The 26,366-nt window shown below is 34.0% G+C and overlaps 1 protein-coding gene across 1 annotated transcript; it reads left to right on the top strand.

Annotated features, from left to right (window-relative positions):
* The first annotated feature begins 644 nt into the window (after nucleotides 1-644).
* On the top strand, nucleotides 645-25,074 carry LOC128546136 (uncharacterized). The gene is made up of 10 exons (XM_053525897.1): nucleotides 645-663; nucleotides 2,654-2,731; nucleotides 4,410-4,472; nucleotides 6,596-6,673; nucleotides 8,798-8,842; nucleotides 19,215-19,310; nucleotides 20,611-20,655; nucleotides 21,216-21,308; nucleotides 22,659-22,730; nucleotides 23,920-25,074. Exons 1-10 carry the CDS (start codon nucleotides 645-647, stop codon nucleotides 24,021-24,023), a joined length of 693 nt encoding a protein of 230 aa, XP_053381872.1. The 3' UTR covers nucleotides 24,024-25,074.
* The last annotated feature ends 1,292 nt before the right edge of the window (nucleotides 25,075-26,366 follow it).

Below are 26,366 nucleotides of genomic sequence, written 5' to 3'. Positions count from 1 at the left end.
CAGCCTTTTAGTATTTATAGACCGGCACTCTAGACGTTTTGTGAGCTATAAAATAAAAGACTAAACTTGAAATATCATGCTATGTATTAAAAGCCTGAAGACTGACAGTTCTTGAACTGTTTGTAAATTTATATCTGTAGGGATACCCAGATTTTAAATTTCTCCGTAAATTGGTTTCTACAGTGTATCAAATAATTTTACCCTGCTTTAAAATTTTGGAATGAACTGTACAATTCACATCATAATGTACGAAAAAAGAATATGGTACTATAAAGTAACCTATTAAATTGTCTTTTTGTTAAACTTTTATCGTTTTATCGTTTATCGTTTTATCACACTTTCAAACATATTTAGTAATATTTACTGTCAATATGCGTTTATAGATATATCTTTGCAGATACCCATTCCGCTCGTGTCTAACATCATCTAATTTAGACATAATTAAATAGGCATGATACTCTTACGATTTTTATCGTATTAATTTTAATTCACAAACGGCCATTGACTCAGACTTAGAAGAAATAATGAATATATTATTCTTTGTAAACTTTTTCTGTCATCTGAAATTGAAATTAAGTGGTGTTTCCGCTGTTGCCGGTTTTTAATGAACATCTTTAAATTTGTTATACTAAAAGTCTATTATTATGTCCCCTTTCAAAGAAGGTGAGGTATATTGTTTTTGCAGATGTCGGTCGGTCGGTCTGTCCATAGACCAATCCGTTTCTGGATGATAATTCAAGAATCATAACCATGAATCTAGGATCATGAAAATTGATAGGAATATTGGTCATGACCACTGGCACCAGAGCAGAAAGAAAATGCCCCTGTACATGTTATACCCTACCCCTAGGTATTCTATAAGAACCATGGTCATGAACGGGAAAATATACTAACCCATTTCAATCGCGCATTTCATATCTAAAACACGCAGTTCGGTAAATGTGTACTATGGATATCAAACAAGTGGTAATTTATCTACCATTGTGTACCGGTCATATTTCTCCAATACTTTTTCTCTTAGAAAAACAAGGCGTAGTTTATAGTTTTTTCAACGTTACACAAAAAACTTGCTTGAACTTCCCTGGTGAAGTTCCGGTCTAGATTGCAAAAATCATTCTGATTGGCTGATGTGAAAATGTATGTCAGTCGTCATTTTACAACACGTGTACGATAAAATGTGTATATGCAGCATAAATGTGCAAAATAAATTAAATAAACAGAACAGATGTATACCAATGTATGATTTCAAATTCAAAATCATATCCAAGATGAATTTCATTCATCATTTCGAGTTTTATCGTAAAACTGTTAATATTTTGCATTCTGTTTTTGTTTGTTTACATTTCGCCTAACATGTGCACACTGCCGTGACCTCTAGACCGGATGTTCATTAGGGGAGTTCACGCAAGTTTTTCTCTAGCGTTGACGAAAGCATAAATATGTGGAGCTTCTCTGTAATATGGAATATTGAGATAATGTGACTGGCGCACGATGGAAGATAAATTACCGCTTGTTCAATATACTAGGTACCCATTCACTGAACTGTGCGTTTTATATGAGAAATGTACGATTGAATTGGATAAGTGCACTTTCCCGTTCATGACCATGGTTCTTATAGAATACCTAGGGGTAGGGTATAACATGTACAGAGGCATTTTCTTTCTGGTCTGGTGCCAGTGGCCATGACCAGCAAATGACGCAAATATTGATTTTGAGGTCGGTACTTTAAACGTCAATGTCACAGTGACCAAGAAAAGTTTCCGGATGATAACTCAAGAACGCTTGGGCCTAGGATCTACGATTAGCTGCAAAACCACCACTGGGGTGCATAAATCGGTTTTTGATGCGCACCAAACCTCACTCCTACCGCCACCATGTTCCAAAGACACGGAATAGTGTAAATAAAAGTATTCTCCGCCAGGTGAATCTATAACACACGCAATGGAAACAAAAGGAAACCACATCATATTGTATCAAAGAAAAAAAATAATATGCAAATACACAACAGCCTATTTGTCCATCTGTCCAACGTGCATCGACCCACTATTAAACTGACAGTCCATTTCGTTCCATTAGATTATTAACTTCACTTCGGAGATACGTGTTCCTTTTGTGTCTGACACATACTTTACGAGAGTGATAAATATATTATATGACTTCAATAACGTCGTTTTATCTAGACTTAGAATAAATAAGCAGTACATATTCTTTTGTTATTTTTCAATTGAAATTAAAGTTAAGCAGTGTGGAAATTGTCGTTTAGTGTAGAAGCTTTGCTTTATACTTGTATAGGTACTTGTATAGGTAACAATGTTACTTTATATCACAAATGTATATTATACTAAGCGTGTCAAATGTCAGAACATAGTAAATGCATAATGAACTCTGTTGCAATTAAAAACTAACCGTGTTCTTTTACTTATATGCTGTTATTTATAAGGTTAATGTCTTACATAATTAAGCATACTATTATTATTATGATTAACGACGCACCACACGTATACATATCTGAATCATGGCATATCTGTTTGTATACAGTTATTCTGCATACATTATGCTCATAACAGTTATTCCTTATTAAAGTGATTGTTGTCAATGATGATAATGTTTATTCAGTTTTCGGAAAGGTAAAATATCATACTTTTCCTTGCAGTATTGATAGAAGATGATAGCTCAGATGAAGATGTCGCTCTTCGTGAATATAAACGACCTCAAACTACCCCGAGTAGACGTAAGTAAATTTATTACTGGTTAGGATGCCCACAATATGACAAATGCTGTTTGGTCTGTGGGCCAATGCCAGTTGTAACACAGAATTTAGGCCAAGGTTGAGCTATATCATGATGTTATTCTATTCTTCAGGAAATATTGTCTTTTATAAACTTTATTTTGTCTCTAAAATTAGGCGGTGTGGAAACAGTTGTCGGATTTTAATTGTTTTATATCAGATTAATGTATATCATTATTTAGCTTATTATACGTTTAAAGATAGATGGATGCATATACAAAACACAGCATAATTTTATCGTTATTTTGCATACATAAAGCTCATAGTTATTACTTCTTAAAGTAATTACATTTCTTCTCTTGTTTATAATAATGTTTCATAAATGTATTATAGCAATAATGTTCATCAAACTGAAAAGTAAAAGTAGAATCCACGTAAGCGTTCGTACTCATCCAGGTACATTTAGATCGAAGGGAAGACGCCGATACAACCATTTCGCCGTTATTTGTTGAATGCAACATTCTATAGCCATCATCAACATTATCCAAATCCATTTAATCTTTTTTTTAATCTTTCGAATGATATGTGAAAAAAGAAGGATAAACATCGAACAGGGATTGCTGCGTTCCAAAAACGCAATCTCCACAGACGCCAACGAAGCACGCAGACGAGCTCACGACCAACACACACACACACACACACACACACACGCATGCACGCACGCATGCACGCACGCAACAAGCAGACACTCATACAAAGCAGACTCACCAGGACAAAACGAACAAATAAAGGAACACAATGGGGCACCGCCTTGGAACGATCAACTGCAAAACCACAACTGGGGTGCTTAAACCGGTTTTAGATGCGCACCCAACCTCACTCTTACCCCCCCCCCCCCCCCAACCATGTTTCTAAGTCACGGGACAGTTTAAATAAAAGTATTCTCCGCCAGGTGAATCTATAACACACGTTATGGAAACAAAAAGGAAACCACATCAGATTGTATAAAAGAAAAAACAATAATATGCAAATACACAATAGGCTATTTGTCCATCTGTCCAACGTGCATCGACCCACTATTAAACTGACAGTCCATTTCGTTCCATTAGATTATTGACTTCACTTCGGAGATACGTGTTCCTTTTGTGTCTGACACATACTTTAACGAGAGTGATAAATATATTCTATGACTTCAATAACGACGTTTTCTCTAGACTTAGAATAAATAAGCAGTACATTTTCTTTTGTTATTTTTTCAAAAGAAATTAAGGTTAAGCAGTGTGGAAATTGTCGTTTAGTGTTAATGTAGAAGCTCTGCTTTATACTTGTATAGGTAAAAATTTTACTTTATATCACAAATGTATATTATACTAAGCGTGTCAAATGTCAGAACATTGTAAATGCATAATGAACTCTGTTGCAATTAACAACTAACCGTGTTCTTTTACTTACATGCTGTTATTTATCAGGTAAATGTCTTACATAATTAAGCATACTCTTATTATTATGGTTAACGAGGCACCACACGTATACATATCTGAATCATGGCAAATCTGTTTGTATACAGTTATTTTGCATACATTATGCTCATAACAGTTATTCCTTATTAAAGTAATGTTGTCAATGATGATAATGTTTATTCAGTTTTCGAAAACGTAAAACATCATACTTCTCATTGCAGTATTGATAGAAGATGATAGCTCAGATGATAGCTCAGATGAATGTGTCTTTACCACGAGTAGACGTAAGTACATTTACTACTGGTTAGGATGCCCACACTATGACAAATGTTTTGATCTGTGGGCCAATGCCAGTTGTAACCCAGAATTTAGGCCAAGGTTGAGCAATTTCATGCTGTTCTATTCTTCAGGAAATTTTTAAGCGCGGATGTCGGTCTGAGCAACATGAAAATAAATAAATGACGATTATTTTTAAACGTTGGTGTCTAATGAATGTAGTTCAGCCTTATATCAGACTAACGTTGATTTTCGATGGTGAAATTGTCTATTCGTCATAATTGTATCGTCCGCAGAATACATGCATCTGTATAATAATACGTTAGTCCATTTGTGGAAATTGTATCGTCCCACTATGAAACATTATTGCTGTTCAAGTGCGTTGGCCCAGATTATTGACTTCTCTATGCACATACCCGTTGCGTTCGTCTCTGACATCGTTTTATTTAGACGTACTTAAACCGGAATGACAAGCTATTCAATGATTTCAATAACGACGTTAATGACTTCATACTTAAATAATGAGCATATTGTCTTTTGTAAACTTTTTTTGTCTCTAAAATTAAGCGGTGTTGAAACATTTGTCGGATTTTAACTGTTTTTTATCAGATTAATGTATATCTTTATTTAGCTGATTGTAAGTTTAACGATAGATGGATGCATATACAAACCACAACATAATTTTATCGTTATTTTGCATACATAAAGCTCATAGTTATTATTTCTTAAAGTTATTACATTTCTTCTTCTGTCACAATTGTATATAATATTGTTTCATAAATGTATTATAGCAATAATGTTCATGAAATTGAAAAGTAAAAGTAGAATCCACGTAAGCTTTCGTACTCATCCAGGTACATTCAGATCTAAGGGAGGACGCCGGAACAACCATTTTACAATTATTTGTTGAATGCAACATTCTATTGCCATCATCAAAATTATCCAAATCCATTTAACCTTTTTTTTTAATCTTTCGAATGATATGTGAAAAAAAAGGATAAACATCAAACATGGATTGCCGCGTTCCAAAAAGGCAACCTCCACAAACGCCAACTAAGCACGCGGACGCGCGCACGGCCAACACAAACACACACACGCACACGCGCACACACACACACACACACACACACACGCACACACACACACACACACACACACACACACACACAAAACAAACACACACTCATAATAAACAGACTCACCAGGACAAAACGAACAAATAAAGGAACACAGTGGGACACCGCCTTGGAACGATCAGCTGCAAAACCACCACTGGGGTGCTTAAACCGGGTTTTAATGCGCACCCAACGTCACTCTTACCCCCCCCCCCCCTCGCCTACCATGTTCCAAAGACACGGGACAGTGTAAATAAATGTATTCTCCGCCAGGTGAATCTATAACACACGTAATGGAAACAAAAAGGGAACCACATCAGATTGTATAAAAGAAAAAAACAATAATATGCAAATACACAACAGCCTATTTGTCCATCTGTCCAACGTGCATCGACCCACTATTAAACTGACAGTCCATTTCGTTCCATTAGATTATTGACTTCACTTTGCAGATACGTATTCCTTTTGTGTCTGACACATACTTTAACGAGAGTGATAAATATATTCTATGACTTCAATAACGACGTTTTCTCTAGACTTAGAATAAATAAGCAGTACATTTTCTTTTGTTATTTTTTCAACTGAAGTTAAGGTTAAGCAGTGTGGAAATTGTCGTTTGGTGTTAATGTAGAAGCTTTGCTTTATACTTGTATAGGTACTTGTATAGGTACAAATTTTACTTTATATCACAAATGTATATTATACTAAGCGTGTCAAATGTCAGAACATTGTAAATGCATAATGAACTCTGTTGCAATTAAAAACTAACAGTGTTCTTTTACTTACATGCTGTTATTTATAAGGTAAATGTCTTACATAATTAAGCATGCTCTTATTATTATTATTAACGATGCACAACACGTATACATATCTGAATCATGGCATATCTGTTTGTATACAGTTATTTTGCATACATTATGCTCATAACAGTTATTCCTTATTAAAGTGATTGTTGTCAATAATGATAATGTTTATTCAGTTTTCGAAAACGTAAAATATCATACTTTTCATTGCAGTATTCATAGAAGATGATAGCTCAGATGAAGATATCTCTGTTCGTGAATTTAAACGATCTCAAAGTACCCCGAGTAGACGTAAGTAAATTTATTACTGGTTAGGATGCCCACACTATGACAAATGTTGTTTTGGTCTGTGGGCCAATGCCAGTTGTAACCCAGAATTTAGGCCAAGGTTGAGCTATATCATGGTGTTATTCTATTCTTCGGGAAATTTTTAAGGGTGGATGTCGGTCTGAGCAACATGAAAATAAATAAATGACGATTTTTTAAAACGTTGGTGTCTAATGAATGTAGTTCAGCCTTATTTCAGATTAACGTTGATTTTCGATGGTGAAAACAAATTTTATGTGACCTTTCTTATCATAAATATTTTCTTTTAATCTTTGAAATAATTGATAATTTACTTTCATGATCACAAAATGCTCTTTTATGCATTACATACCGAATAAAATGCAAACTGTTGATGTTGGTTTACCCCACCCACCACATTAGTACATATACTTATATGAAAAATCTTTAGAACTTCTCATCCTTTATAAAGATACATAACCCTCAACTAAGAGATCAGATACCTTTGCAGCCAAATGTCAGTCTGCTAAAACTATGGTTTGTGTTTCATTGGGCGATTTGCATACTGATAGACCTATTCTTTGCTAAAGGGGTAGAAATGATGAAAGTATCGCAAAAGCTTTACTCGAAATCTGCGAATTTAGCATTGTCCGCTCTCTAAGTCAAACAGTTCTCATCCGATCTTCACAAAGCTTGCTGATAATGTTTGTAGGCATATTATCTCGACCAAGTTCGATAACCAGCCATTCGCCTCAGACACTCTTGGATTATTGCCCTTGAATTACTCGAAAAACTGCAAATTTAGCTTTGTCCGCTCTCTAAGTCGAACAGTTTTCATCCGATTTCACCAAACTTGCTGACAATGTTTTGACATAACATCCTGGCTAAGTTTGATAACCAGCCAAATGATCCCAGGCATTCTTGGATTATGGCCCTTGAATTACTCGAAATCGGCGAATTTAGCATTGTCCGCCCTCTAAGTCGAACAGTTTCCATCCGATCTTCACCAGACTTGGTGACAATGTTTCTGGGCACAATATCTCAGCCAAGTTCGATATCCACCCATACCGCCCAAAGCACTCTTGGATTATGGCACTTGAATTACTCGAATTTTTTTTATGATACGTAACTGAATATTTAGACGGGCGTATTTTGTGAGAGTCTGGCTCTCTTGTTACAAAACGCGTTGCGATGTTCATTTCACATTGTAATTAACACTCCAACCCGTTTTGTAATATTACATGTATTTACAAATTGCAACTTTATTACAAAATGGCTTGTAACAAGGTTCCATGTACAACGCCGTATGAGTACATCTGCAAGTGTCTCTCAATTATATTTTGGTACCTGTTACATTTGTAAATGTTGATTATTGCTCCATCTGGGGCCAAAGATCATGGACGGTAGCTTGCGTTTCCACTACCGTCCACGAAGAGGCTCATTCAAACCGATCCTGCAACATTTACATTCGTGTCGTGTTGGACGTGCTCTGGCTTCAACATTCTCTATTGTACAGGTACAGATAGAATATTGTATCATACATATATACATACATACATATAAAGTGTCGCCAAACTTCAGTACTCTGAAACGTACTTTTGCAGTTTCAAACTAAACGTGTTCTTTTACTTACATGCCATTAAGAAAAATGTATTACACTATTTAGCATACTCTTAATATTGTGGTTAACAATACCCAACACGGATGCATATATAAACACCGGCATAGCTATTGTATACCCTATGCTTATAGAAAATATTATTTTTTAAAGTGATTGTATTTCTCCTCCAGTCATAGTGGTATATACATTTGTATCAAGTTGTAGAAATAATGTTCATGAAATTAAAAAGTAAATGTAGAAACAATATTAGCGTTAAAATACTCATCCAGTTTATTTATATCGTAAGGCAGGACTATGGAACAAGCAGTTTACCATTATTTGTTAAATACAATGCTCTATAGCCATCATCAAACAGCATATAATTAATATCCGTTTGTGAAATGACTGTTAACACCACTGCTGTCTTTATATATATATATGGCGTTTACATGGTGGAACGTATAACCTGACCTGTTTATTTGATTTCAGGTTTTATATATCTTACAATGAATATATTTTTTTCTTTGTAGATTGGAATGCTGTTGATTCTGGTGATGAAATAAACAAAATACCAAGTAAGCAACTTACGTTAACGTACATGTCAAAATTTGACTTTATTAATCGACGCCGCGTTGAAACTTATTTTACTTCGGTGCTCAAGACGTTTGATGACCCATGAAATAGAATAATGTAGTTATCTAACAAGAATAAGATATACACAGCGGTTCCAACGACTTTAAGGATGTACGAGCGAATTTTTTCTAACGTTAAGAATTTTCTCATACCCTGTGAGCTTGAAGAACATTAGTTTCTAAGACAAACAAGAGCAGAAAAAACATAGGTCACCGAACTCGTTTTAATTTTATAGGGTATTTTCTTCACCCACTGTTTACGCACTTCTGAAATTTTGTAAAATTTGAAAAAAAGTTGGTACCTTATAAAACATATAATATCCTACTTAATCTTATAGGGATTTCAGGTTTTACAGGTTAATATGAATATATAATGATGTCAGTATTATATAAGCATAAATGTCACTAACAAATCTCTTTAATTTTTACATGTTGACATAATTACCCCACCCACTTTATTTTCAATGGAAAAAACTTACTTAGATCTACAAAAAAAAATTCTGACATTAAGATTTTCAAAATATTTTGCAGCATTAATGACACACAAAAATGCTTCAAAATGAAAAGAAAAAATGTTGGGGTCACCGTGTATCTAAGAGATTTATTAAGAAAAAACTGTTAAAAGTGGTGAATTTTGATATTTTTTGTTCTTTTTGTTTTAATTTATATTTTCTAAATAATATAAAGTGCTATCTTGAAAACTTTTATTTTATTTATAGCTTAACATTATATGTATCAGTCAGAAAAATATCAAAACCAAACCTGATCTACTTCAGTAGATATTTGAAATTACCTACCCCTACCCCATTGTAAATTATACGTCAATTTTAGGCAAATGCCAGCCAAAAATAAGGGTGAAAAATTGTTTTTCACAAAAAGCATAATATATTTGGTTAAATGGTACATTACTAGCCATATTTTAATTATTTAGCATTAATTTTTGGCAAAACTTTTGTTAGAAAGCAATATTTGAAGAAACATTTTTCAAAATAGCGGATATCCTGAAAAAACGCTCGTACATCCTTAAGCAGAAGAAAAGGTGCCCAAAATATATACTGAGAGATAAACACAAAAATTCGTGCAATTCGTGTGAGTAAATTTATTACTGGTTAGAATGCCCGACCATGAATTTAAATTTGTACGAAACTCTGTTTCTGCAATGTTTCGAAAAAATTAACCCTGTTTTTAAGCAGTAAAATTCACATAATAATGTATAAAGGAAACACAATAATATGTTTCTATAAAATATGTCAAGCATGCATCGTCCAACAATCAAACATACAGTCCAAATATTCCTTAGATAATTGACACCTCTTTGCATTTACCTGTTCCGTTTGTGTCTGACATCTAATTTACAGATACTTTGACGTGAACAATAAGATTAAGACTTTAATCATATTCAGTGGTTTTCTCTAGATTTAGAAGAAATAAGTAGAGATAGTACCCAAAGTTTTAGATTATGAAAAACAATTAAAACGATAATGCTATTTGCTGATATGTAACACTTAAGACTGAATATAATACTTAAGTCTTGACTTGATCATTTTGAAGCATATTATTTAGGATTTTCGGAAACTTCTTATTTAATTTCAATGTATCTGCTCTTGTAGATAGTCCTATCTATCCAGCCATTGACAAATATTTAATCCCCAATTATACCTGGATTAAAATACACGATTATTGTGTGACGTCAGAAAATGTTTTAAGTCTAATAACATAAATTCAGATCCACTGTTTAAGCTGAAATTTAGATATAATGTTATTTGTACCATATCATCATACATCATATATAAAAACAAGAAAAACCTCTTCAGTATTTACCGTGAAAATTGACATTACAATGATATGACTTATCACTATGTTTTAACCATACATTTACTTCGTTATTGCTATTAAATTGTGTCATGCAGGTGAACAGGTAAATGCAGGATAGGATTAATATTTGTGTCATTGATTGATCTCTAGTACTATGTCTAAAATAAGGAGTACATTTTGTAATGTTTTGTTAAACTGGTGTGGAAACAGTCTTCGGATTTAAATGAAGATGTTTAGTTTTATACTTATCAGTCATGTATATCATATTAAGCGTGTCAATTTCAGAACATTTAAAATACAGGAGATGCACTATGTTGCATTTTAAAGCCAAACGTGTTCTTTTAACTCATAAGTTCAATGTCTTACATAACTTAGCATATTCTTATTATTATGTAACCCTGCACGTATGCAAACCTAAACCACGACATATTAATTTGTGTACGATTATTCTGCGTATATTATTCTCATAGCAGTTATTCTTTCTTAGAGTAATTGTTGTCAACAGTTTCGTGAAAGCCTAAAATATAATTCTCTTTATTGAATACTTCATTGAGGATGATAGCACTGATGAAGATACATATGAATCTTGTAGTGAATTTGAAAGATCTCCTACTACTTTGACTAGACGCAAGTAAATTTATTACTGCATAGAAAGTCCTGACCATGACTTTAAATTTGTACAAAATGCTGTTTCTGCAATGCATCAATGTATTTATACCTGTTTGTATTAAACATGAACTGTAAAGACATTTTATAATATATAAAAGGAAACTATAATAAGCTAAAATACAGTTACCTATTTATCCATCTGTCAAACATGTATCATTTACCGTTAACTTTATTTTTACTGTCCATAAACATTTGCCTAGACTATTGGTTTCTCTATACAAATATTCGTCCCGTTCGTGTCTGAGATCGTCTAATGGAAACATACTAAACTAGAAATGAATAGATTAGGATTTTATAGTAATATCTGTCTGGGTTTGTGATTACCTTGGCACACGGCTTGTTGGAACCTAAACTTAAGGCTGGTGGCTACCTAGCCCATTACTCCGCCCCCACCGTAATGATTGTGCTGCAGAACCCAATTGTAAGCTTACTGTTTACGACGTCGTCTGTAGACACGGATACAAATTGAAATGCGACTCATAACTTAACATCACATGCTGCCAACGCTGACCGCGATGGTTGTGGGCCCAAATAAGACGTTGGTGATGGTGACGTAGCATAAGAACTAGACCGCGGTAGGGCCTGTGCCAGATAATTTCCCGTTCTCTATGTCGACTTCTATGCCCTCCACTGATACCTACCATTAAACGTGACGTTGAAATCAGTCATAAAAAGGACGTTGACGAGTGTGATTGTACTAACGCTACACGCGGTCTAGTCGAACGAGGCCCATGGCCAAGCGTTCACGTGTCTCTGATACGTCGGTCGAGATCCAGTATTGCCGAACGAGAGACGTTTAAACGTCTAGCAACTTTTTCTTGCGTTCGCCCATATTCGACCATGGCAAGAACTTAGGCCCTCTCTTCAAAATTTAGCCTTGGCATTATCAAAATACTGATTAATTGTCAGAAAATCTCTGAAAAATATGGTCATATGTCGACTAACACCACTTGTACATGTGTAAACGTCGCTCAATAAAACCACAAGGTTGACACACACGGACTGCGTGAGGAAATCTTTGGCATGTACATGCATTTTACAAGGAGCTGAATCGTACGAGTTTCTGTTTGTTATGTTTGTCGGTCAGAGTACATGTACATCTCTGACATTGCCCAACACATTTATGCGAAATAACTTTCGATGAGGCGTTTCTTTATCACCTCAGTGTATTATTACTAATGCTCTTAAAACTGAAAGACGAGCATCTGTCAAACTGACACTTGGAACACTTGCTTGCGCTTGAACTCCCCGCTTTGTTTCGTGCGTGTCATAAACTGGGTACAAAAAAATGATATTCTTACGACTATATTATACCGGATCATCACTTCTTATGATAAAAGTTCAGTTTCGGTACCCGCCCACGATATGCGCAGTACAAAGCAAGGATCAATTCGCAGGGAAGCGTTCCATACAAGTAAGATTGATAGATTTATGATAGGTATTGACTTCTCGTCGGAACCCGAACGTCACTTGTCAGGAGGACTGGTTTCATTTGACAGAATGGTTACAGAATCGTCGATTAATACCATGGATTCATAGGTAGATGCTAATTTAAAAGCTAAATCGACTATTGTTTTCAAGTGTCAATTGTACGGATGCACATCTTTATATTTTCTGATCGTCACCTACGCTCAGTACGTGTTATCATGCTAGAAAATGCAGGCTATCAGTTGGCAGTGGCGGAGGAGTGTGGCAGGGGTCAGTGGAATTAACTGGAAGTAATCAAGATAAATAAAAGAAAAGGATACAATAAAATTATTTGTCCATTCGTCCCACTCTTAAAATAATTATATTCATTTGTAAAGCTGTCTGTTTAAATCACTGACATCTTTAGTATTCACATATTATAAACAAATAGACATAATTCAGACTGCCTGATTATCTGTCTTTAAGCCTGTCATAACTATCTCACGATAAATGTAATATGTTATCTGCTTGATTCTGTTTGTGGAAAAATAACAAATACAAGTCAGCAAAATGCACAAAAGATATAATATTGAAATATGTTAGAACGAGTGAACACCAAATACAATATTTTCACGAACATTGTAGCTAAGTTTTACATAATTAGTGTTTTTTACAGCGGAACATACATATTATTTTTTTCTCATATTTAATAAATTCAAAATATATGTTATAGATGTAACAATATGTATCGCCGCAGTTGTCTTATCTCGGTATATTTCATATTATTATGTAAAAATGTGGTGTTTTCTTGACAAAACAGTGCCTTATTAACTCACCTGAGCACAAAGTGATCAAGGGTGAGCTACTATGTTCAGTGATTGTCCGGCTTCCGTCATCGTCCGTCGTCTGTCGTCCGTCAACATTTTCTTTAAACAACATCTCCTCCTAAAGCCCCAAGCCAATTTTGATCAAACTTCACAGGGATGTTCTTTAGGTGGTCTTCTTTCAGAATTGAATTCCGTTTAGAACTCTGGTTGCCACAGCAACCGAAAGGAAAATCTTTGAAAAATCTTTTTGTCCAAAACCACAGGGCTAGGGCTTGATATTTGGCATTTAGTATCATCTAGTGGTCTTCTACCGTGATTCGTCAAATTATTCCTCCATGGTCATTTATGGCTCCACTCTGGTGGTCACATATTTTAAATAGACTTACCTAGGGAAAACTTTGAAAATCGTATAGTCAAAATTACATGGCCTAGTGCTTTGATATTTGATAATTGGCATCATCTAGTGGGCCTCTACTAAGGTTGTTCAAATTATACCACTAGGATCAAATATGGCCCGGCCATGAGGGTCATATGGTTTATATAGGGAAACTTTTGAAAATCTTCTTGTACAAAACACCACAGGGTCTAAGGCTTTTATAATTGGTATGTAGTTTCGTAAAGTAGTCCCTTACTAAGTTTTTTTTTTAATTATCCCCATGGGGTTTAAAATGAACCCGCCTCGGGGGATGGGGGGGGGGGGGGGGGGGGGTGCACATGGTTTAAATAGACTTGTATAGGAAAAAATTCAAAAATCTTGTCTCGAACTGCAAGGCCTAGAATTTAGATAGTTGGTATATTGAATTGTCTAGTTGTCCTCTACCAAGTTTGTTCCATCTCTGTCAAAATGGCCCTGTCTCAGCGCTGTGGCCACATGTTTTATATTGACTTGTATAAGGAAAACTTCAAACAACATCTCCTCTGAAACCATTTGGTGGAAGTGGATGAAACTGGATGTTTCTAGGGTGGCTTTCTTTCAAAGTTGTTCAAACAGTTTCATTTGGTTGCACATAGTGACAGGGTCATGGTCACTTTTCCTTGTTGTTTGTGTAATAAATATGGTGTATACAAAAAGAAATAAATGGTCACCTACTTTCACTTTCGATTCCCTAGGTTTACCTCTACGCATGCATCGGGAGTAACCATAGATCTGAATCACGTGACATGTAGCTTAATATTCATTGGAAGCGACACGCATATCAATACGCGCAGTTAACAATTTTTTCATTTCTTTTAATTTGCACTTTTCTCATCGTTAATCGTAAAGTACAATGTGTTTGCTGGATATCTAAATAGTGTTCACTTTAATAAATAGTAAATTGTAAATTTTTATACTTAATTTCAGAATATTTATGTTAAAATAAACATTATGTTATTCGTCTTCTGTATTGCTCAATGGGGACTTAACAATCTTTCTGGGGGCTGAACCTCCTTCCGTCTCCAACCGTATATGTCTGAGTTGAATGCGGTTCCTTTGGAGCATTCCAATTTCACGAAAAAAAACTGAAGTAATTTCTTAGTTAAGTCTGTTATTTTAGAATCGCTCTATTGCTTAAGTTACGATAATTTAATGATGATTTATTTTTCTCTAACAATGTATTTATCAAAGCACTAAGAGGACTGATGTGGGCAGCGGGTGACAGCTTTTGGTAATGGGCATGAACAGTTAGCTTACGTTTGGTAATTCTAGTTACACTACTTTTGATTATAAAGCATTTCAACCTTATTTTACCAAATCAAGGGGTGAAACTCTGCTTTTACTCTGTCAAAGGGAATAGAATAATATAAGAGCAAAGCTCATGTGCTTATTGAAAATTTTGAGAGGTTTGGTTAATCTTGCTCAAAATAGTTTTTGAATTATAATCTTTTTTTTAACAAATCAATGGGAAAACATTCTGCTTTTACTAGAACAAGGGGAATAACAGTAAATGTGAGCAACGGTCATGGACTAATTGATAATTATGTGATGTTTGGAGATTCTAGTTATAATAAGAGCTTGTAGAACACTTGCATGAAGTAACTGACAAGAAACAGAAATTGTTTGGTCACTGTTCACTGGACATTTAACGTATTGACCTTAAATCAATAATTATGGGTCATTTACCAGTCTTAAATGACCTCCGTATCAAATATGATCTTAGACCAATGCATAATCTATTTTTCTGGCAAAATGTTCTATTGCCAATGTGCTCTTGACCTTTGACCTACTGAACTCAAAATCAATAGGGGTCATCTGCTGGTCATGGCAAATCTCCCGATCTGATGATCCTAGGCCCAAGCGTTCTCCAGTTATCATCCGGAAACCGATTGGTCTACAGACCGACCAACATCCATCACAAACAATAATATTTACAATATACCCCTCCTCCTTCGAAGGAGGGCAATTAATTTTTAAAATAGAAGAATCCCATATCTCCCCCAATGCATAGTCGTAATAGGCAAGAAGTTAATAGAGGATAGGAGCGAAAGACAAAGAGACACTAATAGTAGGCTGCAATAGAGATCATCTACTTGGCATGTCCAATCACCATATGAAGTTTCAAAATTCTGGGTCAAATGGTTCTCAAGTAAACCGTTTTCCATGTTCAGGCCCCTGTGACCTTGATCTTTCATCGAGTGAGCCCAAAATTAACAGGGGTCATCTACTCTGCATGTCCAATCATCCTATGAAGTTTCAACATTCTGGGTCAATCGATTCTTAAGTTATTGATCCAGAAATAGTTTTTCCATCTTCAGGCCTCTGTGACCTTTCCCTTAAGTCAAGTGACCTCAGACACATTAAGTGTCATCTACTCTGTAATTCCTATCATCGTGATTGAAGGTTCTGGGTCAAATGATTCTGAAGTTATTGGTTGGAAACTGTTTTCAAAATTCTGGTTCCTGTGACCTTAACTTTTGATCAAGTGATTAAAAAATAAATAGGGGTCATCTACTCTACATGTCCAATCATCCTATGAAGTTTCAACATTCTGGGTCAAGTGGTTCTCAAATTATTGATCAGAAACGGGTTTCCATGTTCAGGCCCCTGTGACCTTGACAGGTGATTTTTTTTTCAAATGAGATCTCATCTTGGTAAAAACAGGCTATGAATATATTATACATAAATTACATAGATAAAAGACACTTCAGAATAGTTCTTAAACTAAAAGCAACCATAAAAGAATATTTACAATGAAATTAAATGTTTCATTCAATTTTAAAACAACCAGAACAACTACTACTGTCTCCAATATCAGCACACATCATAATATTCAGGTTGCATTCAGTCATTTTTCAGCTGTGGATTAATGTAATATGCCTCATAATCATGACAACATGCATGTTTTAGTGTTATTATATTTTCTGGTCCTTTGGTATCATGGAGTCCATTCAACATATGTGTAATAGAGTTCCGCTTAAGCCGGTGTTAGGGGGCGAAAGAGTTGTTGCCCATTTCATTACCTCTCATGAACAGACTCAATCAAACCGAGTCTGTTATTATTCTTCTTGGTTGCATTCTATGCTTCCAAAGGAATTTTTTTACGAATTTTATTGTTAAAAATGCAAATATTGAAAATCGATATTTTTCAAACTTAGTTTGGATTGTCTCAAATGATTTCATTACAGTCTTCCGAATCCCGCAATTGTATAATTATCCGAGAAGAAATCGTACGCCAGTACGTGAATATTTGGGGACGAAAACACCGCGAATCTACCGGCGATTAAAAGGCGAACATGTTAAAAATAATGTTTCTTTCGAATTAATTTTACCCTTTAATGATATGTCAATCACAAACACCAGCTAGAATGTAAAATTAAATAAAATTGAACTGCATATGTTCGTATTTTCGGGAAACAGGTACGAATTTTTCTCCACCTCCGTTACGGCTGCAATTATTTTCCTAAGTCATGCAAATTAGAATTAATTGGTGTTATCTTGTCAAAGCAGTGTCTTATTATGTAAAAAGCCACGTTTTCATGTCAAAGTGTGATATCAACCTGTCAAAATAGTGTTTTGTTATATCAACTAGCTATGTTATCATGCCAAAATGTGATCATGTCTGCATAGAGAGTTATAATAAAAAAAAAAGATAAGCAGATTGTCATTTGTACATTTCTTTTACATCTGAAAGGTTAATACGGAAAATGTTTTCGGATGTAAATGTCAATATTTATACTTCTGCGTGCGTGTAGATTTGTTTAATTCATGTGTATTTATGAAGCGTGTAAGACTTACGAACACAGAAAATGCAGACAATGCATCCTGAAACATAATGTGCTGTTTAAACCCATGTTCTTTTACGTACGCGGTGTGCATTATAAAATTATGCGTAACATATGTGTACATACTCGTAATCTCGTGGTTAACGTACCCTTTTCGTATGCATAGGTGGCAGTAACGTACCTAGGATATAGTATGGGTCCATGGGCTTTATACACTTAAATATATTACAATTATTATGTGTTCTAAGAAGAAAAAATGCCAAAAAGTCATTTTGAATTTTTTTTGCCCCTGTGACAATGAGCCATTAGAAAGGTGTTTATGAGCATTTTGTCATGCACATTGCTTCCAGGTCCGTATTGTTTTTCAAAACAATATTTCTGAATCAATGACTGGCCGTCTTTTGGGCAAATGAACACTCTTCCATCAACGGCGTACGAAGCGGTAGTCTTTTCTTTACCCGAATAAATCCCACACATTTTCCGCACCAAAGTCTTCCCCCTAAAACATATCAAGTACACTGTGTCAGTTAAAAATAACGTTACAAGCGGTCAGAACAGGCTAAATGCAAACTAACAAGACTAAAAGTAAGGTTCAATCCTACTTAGTTACTTACCAGTTGCTATTTAATTTAAATTTGGTAAATAATCTTCGTCTATTCTTGTTTATATTCGGGTACAATTCGGATTTTATCGCTACGTTTGAAATACGTAAACAGTTAAAAGTTAAATAGCGAATCTATAAGTAGCTAAGTAGGGCTGAACCTGATTTTCGGTCATGTTAGCTTGCATTTAGCCTGTTCTGAACGGTTATAACGTTATTTTATACTGGCACAGTGTGCTTGGTGTGTTTAAGGGGGAAGTCTTTGGTGCTAAAAATGTGTGAGATTTATTCGGGTAGAGGCAAAACTACCGTTTTTAAGCGTTGCTCGCTCGTTGTACGTAAACGGTTTGCAATTGGGCTTTGAAGTAAGATTTTTCTGAAAGGGTATTTACTTGCCCAAAAGACGGCCAGTCATTGATAAAGAAATATTGTTTTGAAAAAGAAAATACGGACCTGGCAGCAATGTACATGTCAAAATGCTTATAAACACCTTTCTAATGGCTCATTTTCACAGAGGGCAAAAAAAACAACATCAAAATGAGTTTTTGGCATTTTTTTTCTTAGAAAACAAAATAATTGTAATAGATTTAAGTGTATATAGCTCATGGACCCATCCTGTATCCTAGTACGTTACTGCCACATGTGTTCGTATGCATATTAAAAAAATATATATTGTATACTTCTATACTGAATGAATTATGCTGATTGAAGTTACTCATCCTTAAATTGATTGTTGTCATTTATGATATGTGCTAATGAAGTGTCGTTAAAACGTAAACTATCATGTGCTTTATAGAAGACTTGATTAAAGATACTCGCATCGATGAAGATGTAACATATGACGCAGACAGTTTAGATCGGTTAAAAAGATCTCCAGCTGCTTCGATGAAACGTAAGTAAATTTACGAATAGCATCAAATAGGTAATAATTCTCATCCATTTAAGAAGATGACTATTTAACATCACTGGTGTCTCTATTATATTCTCTTGGATATTTACATGGTATAAATTAGGGATGGGAACGAATATTCGAATATTCGAAAATCGGTCGAATATTCGAATATGAAAATCAAATTCGAATATTCGTAAATAATTGTATATTTTTTTTTTTCAAAATAAGTATCATTGATTTTGGGCAATACGAGCATGCTAATTCTACAGAATAAAACCATGTCATGTTTGTTTATCGAATATCAAAAGATGTCCAATTAACAAGAAAATAGCAATGTATAATTTGCAGGGGCCATCGTTACGGATTAACAGTTTGCAACAGGCGTCAATGTGTCAGATGCATGTCAAAAGATGTCCGATTAACAAGAAAATTGCAATGCATAATTACCTGGGGTCATCGCTACGGATTAACAGTTTATATTAGGCGTAAATGTGATATCTTTTTATCTTTTGTTCATTTTTATTGGCGCCTGTTTTATGTAACAAGTTGTAGAATTTTGGCAAGCTTGTAGATATTGCCGATCTTTTCACAATATTTTGTACGACGTTTCAGACCATCCGCAGAATCGGTTTTCATCCGTAATCGGCCGTATTCGAATTAAATTCTGAAGTACGTTATAAGAAAATCAAGAAATAACACATGATTGATGCATAAGTTCATGTTGGAGGAGGTTTTAGTCTGCCTTACTTGCTTTTTACACGACGATTTTTACACGCCGATTGAAAATTTTCAAAATGGCGGCGGTAATACAACAGCGCCTCACGTGTTTAAATGGGACGACCTGCTATTTTTAGATAAAATTGCGACGATCTAAATTATAATCGTTTTGATTTTTTTGTATCATTTTGAAGCTAAAACACTGAATAAGTTAAATATGCTTATGTTTATACTGACAGAATCGTGAAATAAAACGCTAGGGTCGGCGGGTTTTACTAGGTAGGGTCGGGTTACCCGAAACAAACATTTTTCGGCCTTATTACGTACGATGATCCACGCTTCAAACAAATGAATACGTTGTGTATATGCCAATCACTTAATAAGAATTTAAAGCTTCCATCAAAACAAACCGAATATTCGAATATATTCGAATATGGCAAACCGAATATTCGAATATTGATTTCAGTATTCGTTCCCATCCCTAGTATATATGTATAAACTGACGCAGTCTGCTTGTCTGTCCATTTATTTGCCTGATAAATCTGCCTCACAATAAATATATTTTAATTTTATTTCTCTGTAGTTGAAAGTGCTATTGATGCTGATCCTGGAACAAGCAAACTAACAGGTACACAAATTATATACAAGTGCATTTCGACATTTGACTACATATTACGACGTTGCGTAACCTCTCAGTATTGATAGACGGAGCTCTAGACGTTTGGAGAGCAATGGAATACATATAGAAGAAGACCGTGTTACACATGTCTTATTTGTTTCCGTGTTGAATGGCTTCCCTGACTTTAATTTATCAATATATTTTATTAAAAATATATCCACAAAAATCTGACTATTGATGTAGACTGCTTTAGACAGGTACGTGTAGAACTTTTATAATACATGTATAATATATTAAGCCTAACAAAATTACAAAAATAGAAAATGTAGACAATGCATCCTGAAGCAAACATGTAAATTGCTGTTCAAACCAATGTGCCTTTAATTATAATATTATGGGTAACATATTTTAGCATACTGATATTATTATAGTTTACGATACCCTATGCGTATGAATATTTAGAGAAAACAATCTATTGTATACTTTTTTGCAGTATGAATTATGTTGATAGTAGTTACTAATTCTTAAATTGAGTGTTGTCAATTTTGATATCGTGCTCTTCATTGAAGACTTGATGAAAGATGTTCGCATAGATCAAGATGAAAAAGATGAAGCAGAAAGTTTACGTCCATTTGGAAGATCTTCAACTACCAGGATGAAAAGTAAGTGAATATACAAGTGGTTAGACTGTCCAGACCATGACTTAACATTTGTACCAAGTGTTGTTTCTGCAAAGTAAAAGTTTATTTAACCATGTTTTAAACTATTGTCGGTAAAATAACTTTACATATTGCTGTTGATAAATAAATGGGAAATCTTAAAATTGTAATTAAGTAATCTATGGTACTCTTTATTGATTTTCATTAGGTCTGAAATGTAACCATCACCTGTATGAGATACTTTATTTGCAATCAAATGTAACCACCAAATAATCCCGTTTTAAACATTGGCGTAACCAAGGAAAATCGGACATCGAAATAGTCTTTGCAATATTAGGATTACAGTTGTATTTAATGATTTCAATAGCGGAAATTTCTATAGAGTCGCACAAAATAACCAGGAAATTGGCATTAAATATTGCTTTGTTGATTGAATTAGCGGTATGGAACCTCGGATGTTAGGTTTACACTTCTGCAGGTAGAATGTATATTACACACAAGCTTGTTAAAATACTGAACATTGAAATACAGGCAATGCACTCTGAGAGTACTTTTACAGTTCAAAACCGCGTTGTTTTACTTACGTGTTGTGATATTTAAGATTAATGAATTAACACATTTTATCATATTATTCTGTTTAAAGATATATGTATATTTAAAGCAGAACATATCTATTGTTACAGTATATGTTTATACTTTATACGCACTATATACCTTGCAGTCTAAATTTTCCCAAGCCTATTGACATCTACTTGCAGATACCTATTCCTTTTTGTCTGACATCGTCTAATGTAGACATACTTTAAAAGATAAGATAAGCTTAGGACTTAGATCATATTCAATAACTTCAATTCCGATGTTTTCTCCAATAACTTCAATTCCGATGTTTTCTCCAGGATAAGTAGATATAAGAAGTACATTTTCTTTTATGATTTTTTGTCATCTGAAATATTGACCTTAATCAGTGTGGAAACAGAAGTCGGATGTTAATGAAGATTTTAGGTTTTATACATGTTCATGTATAAATAGGATTTTTATCACACATATTTTTCAAACTAAGCGTATCAAATTTCAGAACAGTTGAAATATAGACAATGCACAATATTTTAGATTAAAACAAACCGTGATATTTCATTTACGTGTTGTTATTGATAAGGTTAACATATTACATAATTTTGCTACACGTATGCATATTTAAACCATAACATGTTTTCTATATAGGATTATTCTTCAGATATTGTGCTCATGGCAGTTATTCCTTCTTCAAGTTACTTCTTTGAAACATGATATATGATAATTATGTTTCGTAAAAGCGTAAACTATTCTTTCTCTTTATTGAACATTTGATCGAAGAAGATAGAATAGATGAAGATGAAGATAACCTGTTTAATCCATTTATGGTATCCAGATCTGATAAGCGAAGACGTAAGTAAATCTATAACTTTTAAGGATGCCCAGACCATGACTTTAAATTTGTATAGAATACTGTTTCGACAATGCATCAATGCATTTAACCCTGTTTGAAAACTTTGGAATGAAATGTAAAAGTCACACCTTAAACTATGGAAGGAAAAACAGTGATATGCTATTATACAATAATGTATTTGTACATCTGCGAAACATGAATCACCCTACTATTAAACTCACATTCTTAGAAAACTGACTTCTCTTAGCTGTTCCTTTTTGGTCTGACATCGTCTAATTTAGACATTCTTAAACAGGAGTAATATGATTAAGACATTAATCATGTTCAATAACTTCAATAAGTACGTTTGCAGTTCAAACACGTGTTGTGTTCTGCACGTTCGATAAACCGGAAGTAGTGGTGGGACCTCGTTTATCCAGAAAACGTAGAATAAAGTCTTGATTTGGCGTACGGAAATGAAAATCATTTCATGAAATAATGGCAACCGGTGATTAATTTTTATACAGCGTCAATGTCACTGTCTTTTTTAAATTGAATGATGATATTTAATCATCTGACAGGTTAAATAATTTTAATGTCTTAAAATTAGCTTGAAAGACGCGAATTTCTTTAATCTTGAGCATCTTATCAACAAGCACACGGACCTACATATTTTATTTTTCCATAGTAAAGGTCATATGTTTATTTACTTCTGTGAGAAGTTTTATCAACATGATCAAATGTTCCATTGTAGAAAAAAATTCTATTTGCGAAAATGTTGTCAAACTCGTGATATTTCCATAGACTCAGTCTAGTCCAAAATCGATCACATGACCATATTTTTTTGTTATCCAAATTTTCTACGTTGTAGAAAAATATGCTATATTTTAATGCGTCAGTTCATTTAACCCTGTTTTATACATTTAAATGTCTAATTTAGACATTCTTAAACAGGAGTAATATGATTAAGACATTAATCATGTTCAATAACTTCAATAAGTACGTTTGCAGTTCAAACCCGTGTTGTTTTACTTACGTGCTGTGATATTTAAGATTAATGTATAACACATTTTTGCATATTCTTATGGTAGAGCTATCTATTATATACGTTTATACGCGTAGTAGCTATTTACATTCGGAAAAGGATTGCTGTCAGTTATAATATATACTTATTAAGTAAAACGTAGAATATCATGCTCTTTATTGAAGAATTTCCAATATATCGAGAAGAAAAATATGGAAAGAAATATCCAGATGTACATCCAGGGACAATGTTTCGAGTTATTTCGCCAAGTGATGGTAAGTGTAGGTAAAGTCAAGGTCATTACTGGAAGTCAAAATTTAGTAGGTTCCTTTTCCCCTATCCGGTCCTAAACTTCATCGTGGTATTTTAATATTTATTTGGACAGTTGTTTCCTATAATGAGGCAACATCCAGACTCCTAGCTCAAAGGTCAAAGTCACACTTGGAGATCAAACGTCAATAGGTTTGTTTTCCTATTTCTGTTTGCCATAAGTCCGTCATTCATCAAGGGTTTTAATGCTGCTTGGTACTAATGTTCCCCATAATGAGACAACTTGTTTTGCACAATACCCAAACCTACCCCTAACACTCGCAGGTCAAAGGTCATGGGACTTTTTTCCTGCCCGGTCCATAACTCTTTCATCCATCAAAAGGATTTTACTATTACATGGCACGAATGTTCCCCATAATGAAATAATTTATCATGCATAACATCAAGATCCCTAGCTAAACGGCCAGTGTCACACTTGGGAGTCAAAAATCAACATTGATCTTTTCCTGTCCAGTCTGTGAATTATATATGGTATACTTTATTGTCCTATCTGCAGCTTTTACATCCTTGAGTGTATATTTAAATAATTTCGAATAAATATTCAATATAACAAGCTGATGTGTCATATGGGCCGAATTAAGAAAATGTTGGTGTATTTTGTCAGAATCACTTCCCTTTAGTGTGATACATTTTTCCTCTTATTTTCTCATCAATTTAAAAGTAAAGTATTATTAAAATACTTTTTATGTATCTATAGATGTCACAAGCAAGTAACAACTGTATATTTTATGTCTGCTTATTTTAATCCAAACATTGTGGGTTATAACATATTTTATATGTAGCACACTACTGTATATGCATTATTGACATATAGAAGATCATTAAGTTATACTGCAGTTGAGATAATTGTAGTCACCTTCCAGTAGGGGACCTTGTATTGCTTGTCAATACTTCATTCAATAGTTGACTTCTGTTATATTTAAAATAAGTCATTACTTTTACGCGATACCTAATCTGCTACCACATGTAATCACAGGATAATCTTGTTGTTCACGGATTAGAAAATAGTATTTGACATCTTTTATCCAGAAGAAATACCGCAGAATTATATAAGCATTTCAAGCTGTCTGTCCTCAGGATATGTACACACTAGACGTAAATATTTAGAAAAAAATATTGAAATCATCATTAATGACTGTGAAGTGTATCTAATAAAAAACAATTGTGATGAACGAACGGACAATTCAAATGCCATATCCTACCAGAGACATAAATAGAAAAAAATATCATTATTTAAGTACAATTATTATGGACATTTAAATTGCTTCTCCGGTCCTAATGTATTTTAAAAGTAATTTTCATGAAAGTGACAAGTGTATTCCTGTAAATTATCGACAGTAATAAATAAAAAAATGTCTTTGAATTAGTTCATTTGAAAATGAAAGATAATGCTCAACTGTTTTGTGTGAATGATTATTTATAGATCTTGAAGTAAAGTATATTTTTGGGAAACACATCCGAATCTATGCATACTTTGTTCAGATGACTAAATAGTCCTAGAAGTGTTATCCGTCACTGGCTTCACTTTTCCAAGTAGGACCAAATTTTTCGGATTAAATATTGCCTTATAATACGAAATTTAAACCATTATATAATTGAGGTACTCCGGTATTAAGTTTTCAACAGAAAGGAATATCAGATGCAATTTGAATTTTTAGGTACAATCTCTACATATAGCAGATCATTAAGTTATACGGTAGTTGAGATAATTGTAGCCACCTTCCAGTAGGGTACCTTGTATTGCTTGGCAATACTTCATTTAAAAATTGATTGCTGTTATATTTAAAATAAGTCATTATTTATCTGTTATCCAATGTAACCATAAGATAATCTTGTTTTGTTTTTCACAAATTAGAAAATATGATTTGACAACCTCTATCCAGAAGAAATACCGTAGAAATATTGTATCAAGCAGTTCAAACAGTGAACATTTCAAAATTGTCTGCCCTCGGGATATCTAAACCCTAGACGTAAATACTAGTATTTGAACAAAAAAGTATGGCAAATCATCATTAATGACCATGAAGTGTATCTAATCAAAAACAATTGTGAGGAATGAACGGACAATTTAAAGGGGACATAAAAAGAAAAAAAAAGATATCATTATTCAAGTACAATCATTAAGGGCATTTAAATTGCTTCTCCTTTCCAAATGTATTTTAAAAGTATTTTTTTAAGTGTGAGTAGATTGCATGTAAGAGTTCATACTCGTCCAGAGTCTTTTAGATAGTAAGGATGGACAATGGACAATGCAGTTTATAATTACATGCTGATTACAAGGTACTAGCGCAATTCTCAAGCA

This window comes from Mercenaria mercenaria, chromosome 16 (genome assembly GCF_021730395.1).
Source record: "Mercenaria mercenaria strain notata chromosome 16, MADL_Memer_1, whole genome shotgun sequence".
In the NCBI taxonomy this organism is placed as follows: domain Eukaryota; kingdom Metazoa; phylum Mollusca; class Bivalvia; order Venerida; family Veneridae; genus Mercenaria; species Mercenaria mercenaria.
The sequence above is the reverse complement of the archived record's forward strand: the minus strand, read 5'-3'. Positions and strand labels throughout refer to the sequence as shown.